This window comes from Myxocyprinus asiaticus, chromosome 42, assembly GCF_019703515.2.
Source record: "Myxocyprinus asiaticus isolate MX2 ecotype Aquarium Trade chromosome 42, UBuf_Myxa_2, whole genome shotgun sequence".
NCBI lineage: Eukaryota > Metazoa > Chordata > Actinopteri > Cypriniformes > Catostomidae > Myxocyprinus > Myxocyprinus asiaticus.
This window is the reverse complement of record NC_059385.1, coordinates 9,909,478-9,924,230: the sequence shown is the minus strand read 5'-3', so window position 1 is coordinate 9,924,230 and position 14,753 is coordinate 9,909,478. Positions and strand designations below refer to the sequence as shown.

General features: G+C 37.3%; 1 protein-coding gene across 1 annotated transcript in view; it reads left to right on the top strand.

The window, feature by feature from the left end:
• Positions 1–14,245, top strand: part of phldb2a (pleckstrin homology-like domain, family B, member 2a) — a 34,178-nt gene extending 19,933 nt beyond the window's left edge. Inside the window, exons 6-18 of the mRNA XM_051683356.1 lie at positions 274–411; positions 843–971; positions 1,545–1,700; positions 2,167–2,277; positions 2,367–2,456; positions 2,542–2,691; positions 2,842–2,941; positions 3,571–3,763; positions 4,473–4,563; positions 4,836–4,952; positions 5,774–5,993; positions 7,018–7,103; positions 7,228–14,245. Coding sequence (XP_051539316.1) covers positions 274–411; positions 843–971; positions 1,545–1,700; positions 2,167–2,277; positions 2,367–2,456; positions 2,542–2,691; positions 2,842–2,941; positions 3,571–3,763; positions 4,473–4,563; positions 4,836–4,952; positions 5,774–5,993; positions 7,018–7,103; positions 7,228–7,368 — 1,722 coding nt within the window. The 3' untranslated portion in view covers positions 7,369–14,245. The remainder of the gene's footprint in view (positions 1–273; positions 412–842; positions 972–1,544; positions 1,701–2,166; positions 2,278–2,366; positions 2,457–2,541; positions 2,692–2,841; positions 2,942–3,570; positions 3,764–4,472; positions 4,564–4,835; positions 4,953–5,773; positions 5,994–7,017; positions 7,104–7,227) is intronic.
• The last annotated feature ends 508 nt before the right edge of the window (positions 14,246–14,753 follow it).

Below are 14,753 nucleotides of genomic sequence, written 5' to 3'. Positions count from 1 at the left end.
AGAAAGTGCTCATCCTGTGTTTTTTGTGGGTGCTAATGCCCCAGTATAGTGATGGGGACATTATACTGTAAAAAAGGGCACCATCCTTTGGATGAGATGTTAAATCGAGGTCCTGACTCTCTGTGGTCATTAAAAATCCCGGGACACCTCTCAAAAAGAGTAGGGGTGTAACCTAACCAATTGATCTGCTAAACTTTGCTCACTTAAGTGGATTAATTTATTCCCTAATGAGGAACTAAAATAAACACTCTCACCCTCTCTCTTTCTCTGTAGATGGAGGTAGAGAGGGCTCTCTTGGATGGTGAGCAAGAGGCAGAGGTGGCTCAACTACAGAATGATAAGGAAATGCTGGAGCAGCTCAATGAAAAACTGGGCAACATGGAGAAACATGTTCAAACCAAACAAACTCAGGTAACCGCAGATGAGTAACAGATGTGTTTTCAGAGGTTAAACCTAATTTATCAAAGTTTCAGCTTAAAGATTACCCTACTGAAAAGACCACTTTAAAATTCAGTTTTATTATGGTTAGTGCTGGTCTAGCTGGCGACAAGCATAGCTAAGGTGTCCACCAACAAAATTGCTGGACAAGTCTTACTAGTTATGCTAGTTAAGAAGCCTAGTGGAGAACACCCACAAACAAAACTCAGTGCTTGTCTTTTTAACAGGGTAGTGTTTCCAATAAGGAAAAAGAGACTTTATTTACCTCTAACTACACCTTTTTCTAATTCCTCTCTTCCTTTCTCTAACACATCTTGCCCTATCTCTTCTTTGTCCATCATATTTGTGTGCTCTGTTTGTGTTCGTCATCCATATATGTCCCTTCGTTGGCCGCGGTGCTGTAGGACAAAGCCCTGTTGGAGGCTCAGAGAGTTAAAGTAGAGAGGCTAGCTGAGATGATCTCAGAACAGAAGATCCAGTTGGACACCTGTCCTGAAGCACTGAAGGAGCTGCTCCAAAATCAGATATCCAGGGTCAGTCAGATACCTCTGTTTCCCTCGTACCTGCACCCATCTATGCGGCCACCTGTTCTGCTGCCTGTTTTTCTGTTGTCCTGTAGACCAGCATTTTCTCTCTCACAGACTTTGTTCTTTGTTTTCTCTCTGCAACAGCTCTGGAGAGACCGTTTGTTCTTGTTGGTAGGCATTTCTCTCCTGTGTGTTTTAACTTTCATTTATACGTTTTCTGTGCCTTTACAGGGATAATTCACCCAAGAATTAAAATTCTGTCATAATTTACTCACACTGATGTTGTTCCATACCTGTATGGCTTTGTTCATTCTGTGAAACACAAAAGGAGAAGTCTCTGTCAACTTTCATTTTTAATGCATATTCATAGGTGAAAATTTTCACTTTTGGATGAACAATCCTTTTAAGCTCAATTTCGCTTTTTTTTTCCTTGTCTGTTTTGTGCAATTTTGTGAATTATAGATGAATTTGTTTAGGTAGTTTAGTTTGGAGATGCACCATTGTATAAAGTATGTAATCTATTGACTCATGCTTAGTGTTGTTGAAAAATCTTTTGTGTGTGTACATGTTTTTCGGTAGGACACTGAAGCCTTGGAAGCCGAGGCAAAGCGTTTTGAAGATCTGGAGTTTCAGCAGCTGGAAAAAGAGAGCCGACAAGATGAAGAGAAAGAGTCACAGACGCAGCAGCTGCTTAGAGAGATCGCAGAATATCAAAGATCTGTTGTCACTCGAAAGGTGTGTGCATGCTTTGTGCATACTTATTTTTAAAGGAACAGTTCACCCAAAAATAACAACTCTGTCAAAGTGTACTCACCCTCATGTTGCTCCATGACTTTCTTTTTTTCTGTGGAACACAAAAAATATTTTAAGGAATGTCCTGGCTGTTCTTTTCCATAGAATGAAAGTAAATGGAGACAGGGCTGTTTAGCTCCACAAATGTCAAAAAAGCATGATAAAAGTATTATAAAAGTGGTCCATATACCACTATATTCCAAGTGACTATATTCCAAGTCTTCTGAATCCATACGATAGCTCTGTGAGTGGAACAGACCGAGATCTTGGCCTCCACTGTAGCTTTCAAATTTCCTTCACGTTCACATACATTCAAATATGGCATTGTGTTGCAAAACATTTGAGTGTGTACAAAGAACTTTTTATAATGATATTTTTTTCTTCTGCCCATTGTATGCCTCTATTAAAGGAAAGGCTGCTTACCCTGAAGAAGCAGTCGACCCAGATAACCCAGCAGGCACAGCGGGAAAAGGAAAACTTCTTGAAGGAGAAGAGCAACATCATTTATATGCTGCAGAGGGTAAGGATCTGTTTCTACATACAGGAATATGTGTCTATCAATGCTTGCATATTGCTCTGGATTGATCTTTTTCACCAATCTCTCTGCAGGAACGCGAGAACATAACGTCTTTGGAAAGGAAGTACTCTGAGCTGACAGGTGGTCAGGCCTTCCCCCTTAACCCTGTGTCCATGAAGGAGGTAACACAAAGTTGGTTTCATGTTTTGATAGCAGAGCAGTGGCTTTGAAAGACTGTTATTTAATCTGTCTGTTTAAATGTTCCAGCATTTTCGCTCTCTGGACGAGAGGAGGCGGAGCAATGGCAGTAAGGAGGGCGGAGCTCTGCTGAGTGACAGCGTAGTGTCCCGTAAGGGAGAGAGGCAGAGTTCCAGGACCATAAGCAACTCTACACTTAGTCGCAGTCTATCTCCCAAGGTCAGACATCAAATACGGCACACAAATACGGTATATTAAAAGAACTATCAGTATGTTATAATTTCTGTGCTCATGTCCAGATTTTCGGCATGTGGAAAAGATTTCCATTTGCAAATCTCTTTTCTCTCTCTCACTCTTTTAATCCTGTAGCCCCATATGCCACTGTCACAAAGCTCTAGCTGTGGTACTGTACTCCCCCGCACTCTGTCGGTCACCTCCCGTGACCTCGACACCCGCCGACTGATCAAGGGTAACACTAATACACACTTATCACCATGGCCACAACTCTCAAATCTTATCAATTCAAAATTTTTAGCATGTAAATATTCTTATTTCTAAAATATTTCAGATAATTTATAGTTAGTGTTTAAATATACATGCATAATATAATTTTTTTTATATAAATTTTTTTTATATATATTTTTGTAGCAATTTGAAATATGCCTACATGTATTTGCAAGTAAGTGACTTTTGTATATCAGTGAAAACCATACATGAACATACATGTATATGTTCATACACATATTTTGCCATATATCAGATTTCTGTATGTGTATTTGTTTATTTCTCAGGGGCAATACATATTAATTAACATTGCACTGTGAAATAAATGTGCCAAATTTAGCCAAAGTGGCTAAATGTCATCTGCTGTCCTTGAACAGGTTGATGTTAAAAACAAAAACTAAAATATTTTAAATGTTCAAACCTACTCTAAACCAAAGAAAAACGTTGTATACTCCATAAATACATCATAAAAAAACATAGTGATAATCTAAAACCTATCACTTAGCAAACATCCACACAGTAAACACACAACTAATACAGTTCAGTATAGTAAATAATTTAATGAAGATCCTTTTCTCTCTCTTGTTCTTGCAGCAGGTCAGCTGTATCTTAATGAAGATAGGCAGAGACTGAGTGAGATGTCCAACAGGGCGGTTTCTGAATCAATTGTGTACCTGGAGCCGTTCCATTACCTGGATAATGGACACAACTTTGACACACTGAGCGTGGACAGTTCAGAAAGCCTGGAGACCAGCATTTCAGCCTGTACACCAGCCAACATTTCCAGGTAGGACCAGAAATCATGGCTTTTGGCTGAACTCAATAATGATCAAGACTATATGAAGGGCTGTATTCTGTAAATTCCAGCTCAATGATTGGCTCAGTAAATGCGTTTTTGCACTTGGTAACTAAGCATCTAGCCTGACTCCCATGTTACAGATATTTGCTGAAAACTTTCCCAATTAAATAAGATAGAACTTTTTATAAGATAGGAAAATAATTTAAAGCTTGTTAAACCAACAGTAACATCCACTTTAAAGGCAGCTTTATCAAGTAACTTATGACATTGTCGCCAGCGATGTTAACATGCTGTCAAGTGAGTGAGAAGTGTGCAAGCATGTGTATCTATATTCTGCATGCTCTGTGAGTCAGTGAGAGTTTAAATGAATTTATTATTGTTTATAAGGAAGCTGAATAGACAGGTGTTTGCATTTAAGTAGCTCAGATATACACATATCCTGTCTGTGGGATTTTTATTGCTTTCCAAACCGCTCCAAGGAGCTGAAGCTTTAGATTCTCTGGAACACATTGCTAAATGTGGTTGAGGGTTTTAAACCTCTGAGTTTATTATTAATGCAGTATTTTATTGAATTTTACTAGATAAATCTTATTAAGACCTCAAAGACTTAAAAATGCTGACCTTGCTTAGAATCATCAGTTTAAGGTGATCTGTGTCACAAAAACTGCTTGTGTGTGTTTGTGTGTGGTCTCCACAGTGCCAGCACAGCTAATATGGCTAAGATAGAGGAGATGGAACGCATGCTCAGAGAAGCCCAGGCTGAGAAGAACCGACTACTGGAGCACAGGGTAACACAACATTTTCATACTGATATCTCTCTTTCTGTTTATTTCTCTCTGTCTCACCCTCCTAGCTCTGTAAAAGTCTGCATGCTTATAACTAGGCCCACATGGAGTCTGTTTTACTGTGTAAATCCATTCATCAGAATCCCACAGATTTTACCCCCAAAATCTGTGCAGAAAATGTGAAAAAAGTTAGCAAATTCCCTCTGGGGCTCCTTATAACAAATATGCTAATGTAACTAGCCATACGTGTTTGTCAATTTGCTCGTCCACCGTAGGAGCGAGAGATGGAGTTGCGCAGGCAGGCTTTTGAGGACGAGAGGAGAAGAAGGGAAGAGTTAGAGAGGAGACTGCAAGAGGAGACGAATAGACGGCAGAAACTAGTGGAGAGAGAGGTGAAGATCTGGGAGACTCAGAGAGAGCAGGTGAGAGAGGGAGAGAACTAGAGCGATGAAGATGAGAAGATGTAGAAATGACTGATAATGGCTAAAGACTAATCTCACGGCACTTACCATAATACAACCTCTGAGCAAATCTGAACGAGTGCAGTAACAGATTCTTTGTCATACTACTGTAGATTGTAACTCAAAATCAGTTAATAAATAGTCTCCCTCTCTCACTCTCTATTAAAGGTTTAGTTCACCCAAAAATCGCACCCTCATGCCATCCCAGATGTGTATGACTTTGTTTCTTCTGCTGAACACAATAGAAGATTTTTAGAAGAATATCTCAGCTTTGTATGTCCATACAATGTAAGTGGATGGGTGCCAACATTTTGAAGCTCCAAAATCCACATAAGGGCAAAATAAAAGTACTCCAAACGACTCTGGTGGTTAAATCCATATCTTCTGAAGCGATTTGATAGGTGTGGGTGAGAAACAGATCAATATTTAAATCCTTTTTCACTATAAATTCTCCTCCCTGCTCAGTCAATTTATATTGATATTAATTTATAATATCTTAATTTGTGTTCTGCAGAAGAAAGCCTGTGGTGGTTTTCTGGTCTCCCAGTCTGGCCAAATTGGTGGTTAGTCCTGTCTATTTTGATGGTTTTATATTAGTTATGGGCAATTTTTTTTTTTTTTTTTTTTTTTAGCTTGGCCAGGCTAAGAGACCAGCTGGGTTGGGGGGGGGGGGGGGGGTCCAACAGGGAATGCACACACTAAAATTTACTTGCATGTTTAGACTTTACCTGAACTTTGGCTTTTGTGTCCAGTCTTGTCCATTAACACGGTACCTGCCAGTGAGAAAGGATGACTTTGACCTGAGAGGTCACATCGAGGCGGCTGGTCACCATCCTGAAACTTGTTTTCACTTGGCCATTACCGAGAAGACCTGCAGGGGGTTCCTGGTTAAAATGGGCGGGAAAATTAAAACCTGGAAGAAGCGCTGGTTCGTTTTTGACCGCAATCGCAGGACGTTGGCATATTATGCTGGTAATTACATTAACTTTTCTTTACAGGACAAATAGGAGTTAAATACAACTTAAAGGTGCACTCAGTAATTTTTTCACCATTAAAAAGATTTACTCCTAAAGAAATTAATTGTAATTGTGAAACGTATATATAAAATCATGACCACTCACATGAGATGAGGACTCTAGTCATATAAGTAACCTTATAAAAGCTGTTTTGAATGATGCTGCATCTACACCACTAGGTGTCACTGTAAGTCCAAGATGACACGAACAAAAAGTTACTGAGTGCACCTTTAAGCTCAATCGACCACATTTGTGGCCTGCTGTCAATTACCAAAGGAAATAAAATGTTGATTTGTCCTTCAGTCTGTATAAATAAATAAAAAACCTGTTTACAGTAATGCAATTACAATGGAAGACCAGCAGGCGGCGTTCTGGAGGTTTTAAAATCACCTAAAAACAATTGTTTAGAATTTATTTTTTCTCTTTTTTTTTTTCTCAAAGAAAAGAGAACTGTAAAATTGTCTGAATCATCCTTTAAAACTACAACTTTACAAACTGGGGGATGAGTTATTTTCAGTAATCAACAGCAGGCAATAGATAATCTGGAATATTCCTTTGATTTCCTCTCTTTTCATGTTTTTGTTTTTGTTTTTTTAAAGCTTTTTAATGCTTTTTGTAACACATCTGATTGATATTTAGACAGAACTATGAACCATAGCACATTGTTTATTTACAAAGGCCTTACCAATTTGCAAAATAAACAGGCAATGGCTTCTTATGAAACTGGTATATACCAAAAGGGGGCAGCACTGAGCTGGGTCAGAGATCACAGAAGTTGATGGCAACATAGGTACCACCGTCATCAGCCTGCAAATCTGATACTTTCCATCTGAAGATTGTAGCTTTTATACACCACTTTTATTTTACATTGTATTATTACACCTAGTTTAAGTATAAAGATTCAACAAAGGTTGTTTTATTTAAAAAAGTATGGCTTTTCTGTCAAAACACCACAGTGACAGTGATTGATTTTTCTCCAGATAAACATGAAACCAAAATGAAAGGTGTGATCTATTTCCAAGCCATAGAGGAAGTGTATTATGACCACCTAAAGAACGCACACAAGGTGAGCCGCAGCACACTTACACTGATTTTACAAGCACAGACCTCAGTGCTCAATCAATGTAATTATACATTTTTGCATGATAAATCTTGCTTCTTACTTCTCTCACACTCATATGTTTTCTCAGAGCCCAAACCCCTCCCTGACATTCAGTGTAAAGACACATGACCGGGTTTATTACATGGTGGCTCCATCTCCAGAGACCATGAGAATCTGGATGGATGTCATAGTCACGGGAGCGGAGGGATATACACACTTCCTGGTCTGAGCATATTTGTTAAAAGACATTTAACAAGCCCAAAGTGACCTTCATAGTTCAGCCCTGCCTGCTGAAAGAGTCCTGGTACAGCACTACAAACATTCTGAAGAGGTTCCTTTAATAAACAATTCTCTTTTATAAGTACTGGTCATCAAATCAGCAGTGCAGATTTGCAGTCGTCCGGGATGTAAAGTGCTTTACCCACCATCTCATGTATGGGATTTGAGAGGCAGCTTTCAGATTTCAAAAGTACCATACAACAGCTCAATTTTTATATTTTTCTTTTGCCATATTCTGCCCCATTTTCACCACTTCCAAAGTTGAGACTCAGGACAGCACTCTGTAAATGTAGGAAATCACTCTCATGGTCTCTACAACAATTCTGCACACTTGCAAACTCTTAATGAAGCTTTGACCTGGATATACCTCAAAGAAATAATGAATCACATTTTTCATCGTTCATGAAAATGAGACACCAAAGACAAAAAAACTTCTGATGTGCCATACGGACTAAAAAACCATATCAGTACTGTGGTCAGGGTATTGTTCAGCAGTGTTTAGCAGTATTAAGCTGTATCTCCTGCTACTTGAAATATATATTTTTTAATCTTTAAAATACATTGTATTAGTTTTTATATGTTTATTTTATATTCGTCTCTCTTTTTCTAAAGTGCCTTATTGAGCATGTGTAGTGAATCGCTGGCTAAATATTAAGCTATTTACTTGGCACAGATTTGTAGAGCGATTAAAAAGGACTGTGGTTATTAGTGCTATTTTTTTTATGTACCAATTGCGCCTCTGTTACGGGAGCCAGCTGGTATGTGATAGCTGTGCAGTGTGTGTAAACCTCACTCCCCTGGGCTCAAGTTGCGCACTAGTGACTGACACTAAAGGCTGTAGCCTTAAGCCTCCTCGTTAGCGTGCCTGCCTCCCATGCCAGAGATGCCGGTTTGAATACCACTCTGAGAAAATTCCAGATTGAAGCGCACCCTTACAAAACTCTATAGAGTTCTGATAATTTATTGTTTTACTGATACGATAACTGATTAATTTCACATGAAAATGAGCTTTGCAGCAAAACTTGTTGCCACAGAAGTGTTTGCCAGAAGCGGCAAATTGTCCATTGTTGCCAAAGGTTTGCTGCTGCTGGTTCACCACTACTGGTGAAGAGCTGCAACACTCTGGCAAACATTTACGGCAAATCGCAAGCTCATCTGCACGTGAAAATAATGAGTGGAAAATTTGCGGCAAGTTTGCAGCTAGTTTGTGGGAAGTTTGCAGGAAATCTATATTTTTTGAAAGAGTATAGCACACCAAAGACAAGAGTTGCGTACCAAAACGCACACCCCTGCACTATGCCGTTTTGTAGTGCAAGTGGTGCGAGTAGTATGTTAACTGAAAATGCAACAAAAGAAGTGTACTATGAGTACCCGAATAATGCACTTCTTTAACCGTCAAAATGGAGTGTGGAATGTCTTCATGCACTCAACGGTCGCAGCTTGGCGGTTACCTGGCTGAGATGCTGGTCTAATTAAACAATTGTAAATAATAGAGAATGTGGCAACAAGCAAAACTTCAGTGAAGACAGCACCTTACAAATGTGAGTGAAATGCTTTACAATCACCCCAAATATGTACGTTGTTTGAGATACAAGTGTTAACTGAAGTTGGCTAATGCGCTAAAGCTAGCGGCAACACATCACATGCGTTTGAAACGTCACTTCCGTCAGCTGTTAAAAGCGAATGCTTCCGTGTAGTAAAAAAATGTTAAGTGTTCCCTTTTGGATGATACTACACTTTGAAAATTGATACACTACTTGGCTGAGTGCAGAGTCTATAGTCAGGGGCGGATTATGACTAGCAAGGCCCGGGGCCAATTTTCTTTTAGGGCCATGTTAATACTTGTTCTGTTATTTACAGTCAGATTAATTCAAACACAGCACAGATGTTGTGAAGAATCCGCTCAACCGAAACAGCCTGAACAGCCACTGTTCTTAAAGACACAGTACCATTTTAACATTTGTTATACATAATGTAAATACTACAAATTATGCACACAAAAAAACAAAAATGTAACAAAATGTGTGACAAATGTGTAAACGAGCATATATTTAAAGGGGCAATAATACATTATGAAATATTTTAACTTCATTAAACACTTTAAATATTGAAGAATTTAACAAATAGACTCCTACGGCATCTACGCATTGGTTTGGTGAAACTTGGCAAAGAGTTCACACATTTCTGGCTCGCGCTGCCATGTCTTTTCTAACTCATCAGAATAATAGTGTGCATTCCATTCAGAAGTGATCATCCCTATACCCTATTTCCTTCAAAGCTTTTACCCTCCATTGTGAAAGCTTCGATGGGCTGAAAGGTGTGGGGCTCAAAAATAGTGGTCATTTGGTAATTCTACTGGAAATTCTGTTTGGAACGACACTACAGCTTGGCTACCATTATTATTCTATCATCAAAAAAGCCCTGTGAAGACATAATTTAAGCCAAAATCCCCTAGACTACATTACACTGACAGAATGTTTAAATGAGCTACGAGTCTGTTTTTGAATGTTTGTGATTTCAAACTTCATCTGTCAAAACGTACACACAAGCCCTTTAATCTGCTTTAAGATACTCTCTTCTTTCTTTCTTTGTACTCTCAGAACTTTTGTCCCACAAAAATAAAATATCAATATCTTCTTTTTCCCAACCACCTAACCCAAGTTATTGGGGCCCTCACAGTCACAGGGACCTGTTGAGGGGGCCTTGAATAAGCTAAGGGGCCCACATATTTTCAAAGTTGATGGGCCGTGAGGCTTTGCAGCCTAGGGCCCTCCCAGGCCCCTGGTAGTCAAGGGCCCCTGGGTACTGGCCCCATTGGCCCAATCCGTAATTCATCTATGCCTATTGTGTAAGTGCATAGTGTAAAGTGCGTCATTTGCGACACAGGTAAGCTGAATTTGTATTACAGTGATATGAGTGTCACTGGTGTCATTTAAATGTAACTGAATTGGATTTCTTACAGTTTAATTAAAAGTTTAATTTCTTCAGCTTAATCCACAACATCCACACCATTCCGTTTTCAATTTCCTAACATTATCGCTTTCCAATGTATGTAGTCATGGAGAGTGTTTTCGATACGCTCAATTTTCGGTGAAAGAAAATGCTTTTCTATTGTGGATGAGAGGTGTAAATGTAGCCAAATTAATGTGTGGATGTGGCCTTGTCATTAAGAAGAATCTTCAAGCTAGATTGATTGACCGAGCTCTCTGTAATAGTTTGCAATGACAGTATAGTACTACAACTAACCAGCAGAGGGCTGCTAGAGACACTAGAATGGTACTTTTGTGATTGCAGATTTTATTAATTCTCCATGCAATGCCAAGAATCTTGTTTGACCCCATGTTGAACACTTTGTTTTTAATAGTTTGTTTGCCAAAGAAACAATATGCATGTCACTATGGAAGCCCAGGAGTGCCATTTACAAAAGAATGAAGGAATAAATGATCAATCTATTAATTTGAAAATAAAAATGTGAATAAATAAACCGATTTTATAAATAGACAAATAAATGTTATTATATTTAACAATAAAACTGTGCATTAATAAATCATATTTAAATGCACCTTTTTAAATTGTGTTTTAAAAAGCATTTGGCAATTGCTTTTCTTCATCCATTTGCCAGCTGCTTTTCTTTATTGTTTGACTTTTCCTTTTTTTCTTTTTTTTTTTTTTTTTTACCATTTGTCAACTCATACCAGCTGATGCCCAGGAGTGCCAATTAAAAAAGAATGAAGGAATAAATTATCAATCGATTAATTTGAAAATGAAAACTTGAATAAATAAATCAATTTTGTCATTATATTTAACAATAAAATTGTGTAAGATGGCCTGTCACTGGACGACGGCACGAACAGTTTACGTGATATTATTGGATTTGTGAATCCCACGTACAAGAAACGGATGAAAAACATATTAATGGTGGTTGGTTCACTATTGTTGTGAAATACTGAACGCGGCCCTACCTGAGCGTGCACAGTTATATGTGTCCGGTTTGGAGCTGGTAATCGTGATGCTGTGAACAGAACCAGCCTTCCGACCTGCGCCCCGAACTGAAACACGCGACGGAGGTGAGCAAGGGCAACGGCATGAGTCACTGGAGAAAACTGATGGACTTTCCAGAACTTATACTAAAGAAAACACACATCCCTTTTCAGTGATATAACATTCATAAAATAATAATAACAAACACTGTATAATCATCTTTAAATATTATTTTTTTATTACAATAATTGCCGAATGACGGTCAGCTGATGATACAGAGAAGGTAGCGAGCACACTTTTGTGGAATAAATGGTAGTGTTTAAACTAATGTTGTGTATTATGAAAGTGTCTCTTTCAAATGAAAGTTTATATATATATATATATATATTTTGTGTACATTGTGTATTTACTGTGTGTACAGCTCCTGTCAGTCAATAAACATCTTTATGAAGATGAGCACAAAAAAAGATTAAGCACAAACTTTATTTGCAACATTATAAACATATATACACAGCTGGTTGGTGAGGGAAAAAAAAAAAACATTTTACGTTTCATTTGAAAGAGACACTTTCATAATACACATAATAATACACAACATTAGTTTAAACACTACCATTTGTTCCAAAAAAGTGTGCTCGATTGCCCTCTCTGTATCATCAGCTGTCATTCCAACAGTCCACCTTTTCTCGATTAATAATCTCATTAATGTACTCATTTATTACTACATTTAATGACAATTTAAACATGAAATAAATCTGATTTATTAATGGACAATTTTATTGTTAAATATAATTACATTTTTAAACATTAATTAAATAAACACATTTAAATGGGTCTTTTTATTTGTCCATTTATAAATTGATTTATTTATTCAAGTTTTTATTTTCAAATTAATTGATTGATAATTTATTCCTTCACTTTTTTTTAATTGGCACTCCTGGGCATCAGCTGGTATGAATTGACAAATGGTAAAAGAAAAGGAAAAGTCAAACAATAAAGAAAAGCAGCTGGCAAATGGATCAAGAAAAGCAATTGCCAAATGCTTTTTAAAACACAATTTAAAAGGGTGCATTTAAATATGATTTATTAATGCACAATTTTATTGTTAAATATAATGACATTTTTAAAACATTAAATAAACACATTTAAATGTGTCTATTTGTACATTTTTAAATTGGTTTATTTATTCATATTAAAATGTGTCTATTTATTTGTCTATTTATAAATTGGTTTATTTATTCACATTTTTATTTTCAAATTAATAGATTGATAATTTATTCCTACATTCTTTTGTAAATGGCACTCCTGGGCTTCCATATGTCTCAGCTTACAATTGTGTATATGATATTATTTTTTTGAGAATTTAGCAATCAGGATAATTTCATTTATCAGATTTAGAGTAATAATACAGGAATGATGTGAATATTGGTATCAAGATTAAATGTCTGAAAGTTTTCTTGTAAAAAGAGACGATAAAGGCACAGGTGCTATCTGACAGCAAAACATGTGGAGTGTTGTCTACGGAGACCAAATTGTAATCATTTAAAAAATGAAAATTCTCTCATCATTTACTCACCCTCATGCCATCCCGGATGTGGAAGACTTTCTTTCTTCTGCAGAACACAAACAAAGATTTTTAGAAAATTATCTCAGCAAGTCAGCAAACACATAATCCATCAAACTCCAATGGTTAAATCTATGTCTTCTGAAGTGATCCAGGTTTTGGGTGAGAACAGACCAAAATGTAACTAATTTTTCACTGTACATCTTGACAGCAGTCTCCTTGGTGATCATGATTTCAAGCTCGATTACACTTCATATAGCGCCATCTAGCGCTCTGCATGCGTCAAGCATTAGGAAGTGTAATTGAGCTTGAAGTCATGATCGTGCCTTGAGACTGAAAAGGCAAGATGTACGGTGAAAAAAGGAGTTATATTTTGGTCTGTTCTCACACAAAACCAACTGGATCACTTCAGAAGACATGGATTAAACCACTGGAGTCTTATGGATTAACTTTATGCTGACTTTATTTCCTTTTTGAAGCCACGATTCACTTGCATTGTATGGATCTACAGAGCTGAGATATTCTTCTAAAAATATTTGTTTGTGTTCTGCAGAAGAAAGAAAGTCATACACATCTGGGATGGCATGAGGGTGAGCAAATGATCAGAAATGTTTTTTTTTTTTTTTTGGGGGGAGAACTATCCTTTTAAATATTCAGCGGACAGCATTTTTGGCAAATACTTTAATATTTTTGCCAAAGTATGTAGGCTGTGAAATGCAAGAATTTTGGTTGACCAACCAATAGATCAATACCTCTAAATTGGTGCACTGCAAGGGTGATAGCAGGTCTTTTGTGGGTAAATTTAGGAATACTAAGAGTAAAGATCAGCATGTTGTTGAAATAAGCACAGTGTGACAGAACAATATTCAAGACCTATCCCCAGATACTGGATATTTCTTTCAGCTTTAGCAGAATTCCATTTTAAGCATGCTTGCACCTGCACAAGTGTTAGGCTATATAAATCACAGTAGCATACTTAATAATAATGAGCTATTTAAAATGTACCTTGATACTTTTGTATTTTGTACTTTTTTTAACCCATTCAGTGTTTTTGAGACAAAAGCAATACATTATTGTAAGCATGTTTTTAAGCTCATTAAAATTGTGAACTGAAAAAAATCTATGTATGAGTAAAACAAATACTTTTTTAATTTTATTTAATTATATTTGTGTATTGTGATAACAATGACTGATAACATTGAACTGAGTGTTTGTTTGTCTTTATGCATCACTTGTTGATGATTATGATGAATAACTGCAGCATATGGCTATAAAATGCAACTTACTGACTGGCACATCCCAGTATGGAGGTCCTGATACACAAACACATTTGCAGCCTGCCTCACACACTCTCTCACCTCCTGTTCGCCCAAAAACATGTGATCAAGTGTGATTCAATTAATACAACCAGAATGTTGAGAACAGCCCATCTGTCACTTACATTAACAAGCCTTGATCATGTCTATACATACTATAATATGACTACAGGCCTGTATGTCATTTTGAAACACATAAGATTGAGGTGTTATATTCAGAAATTGTTACGTATTTGAGAGTCCATTTTTAGAACTCCTTACCACCTCAACACGCCCCTCCTCTTTTTCTGGACCCCCATTGGCTGACCTAGTGAGGTTGCCATAGTGACATTTTTTTTTTTTCAGTGGAGCATGGATAATTAGCCAAACATCTCCTAACAGAGAACATCTTTTCATTGGGGGTGTTTATATACACTCATGGGGAATAAGACACAAGCACTCTGTCATCACGACCCATTTAGAAGTATCAGGAGA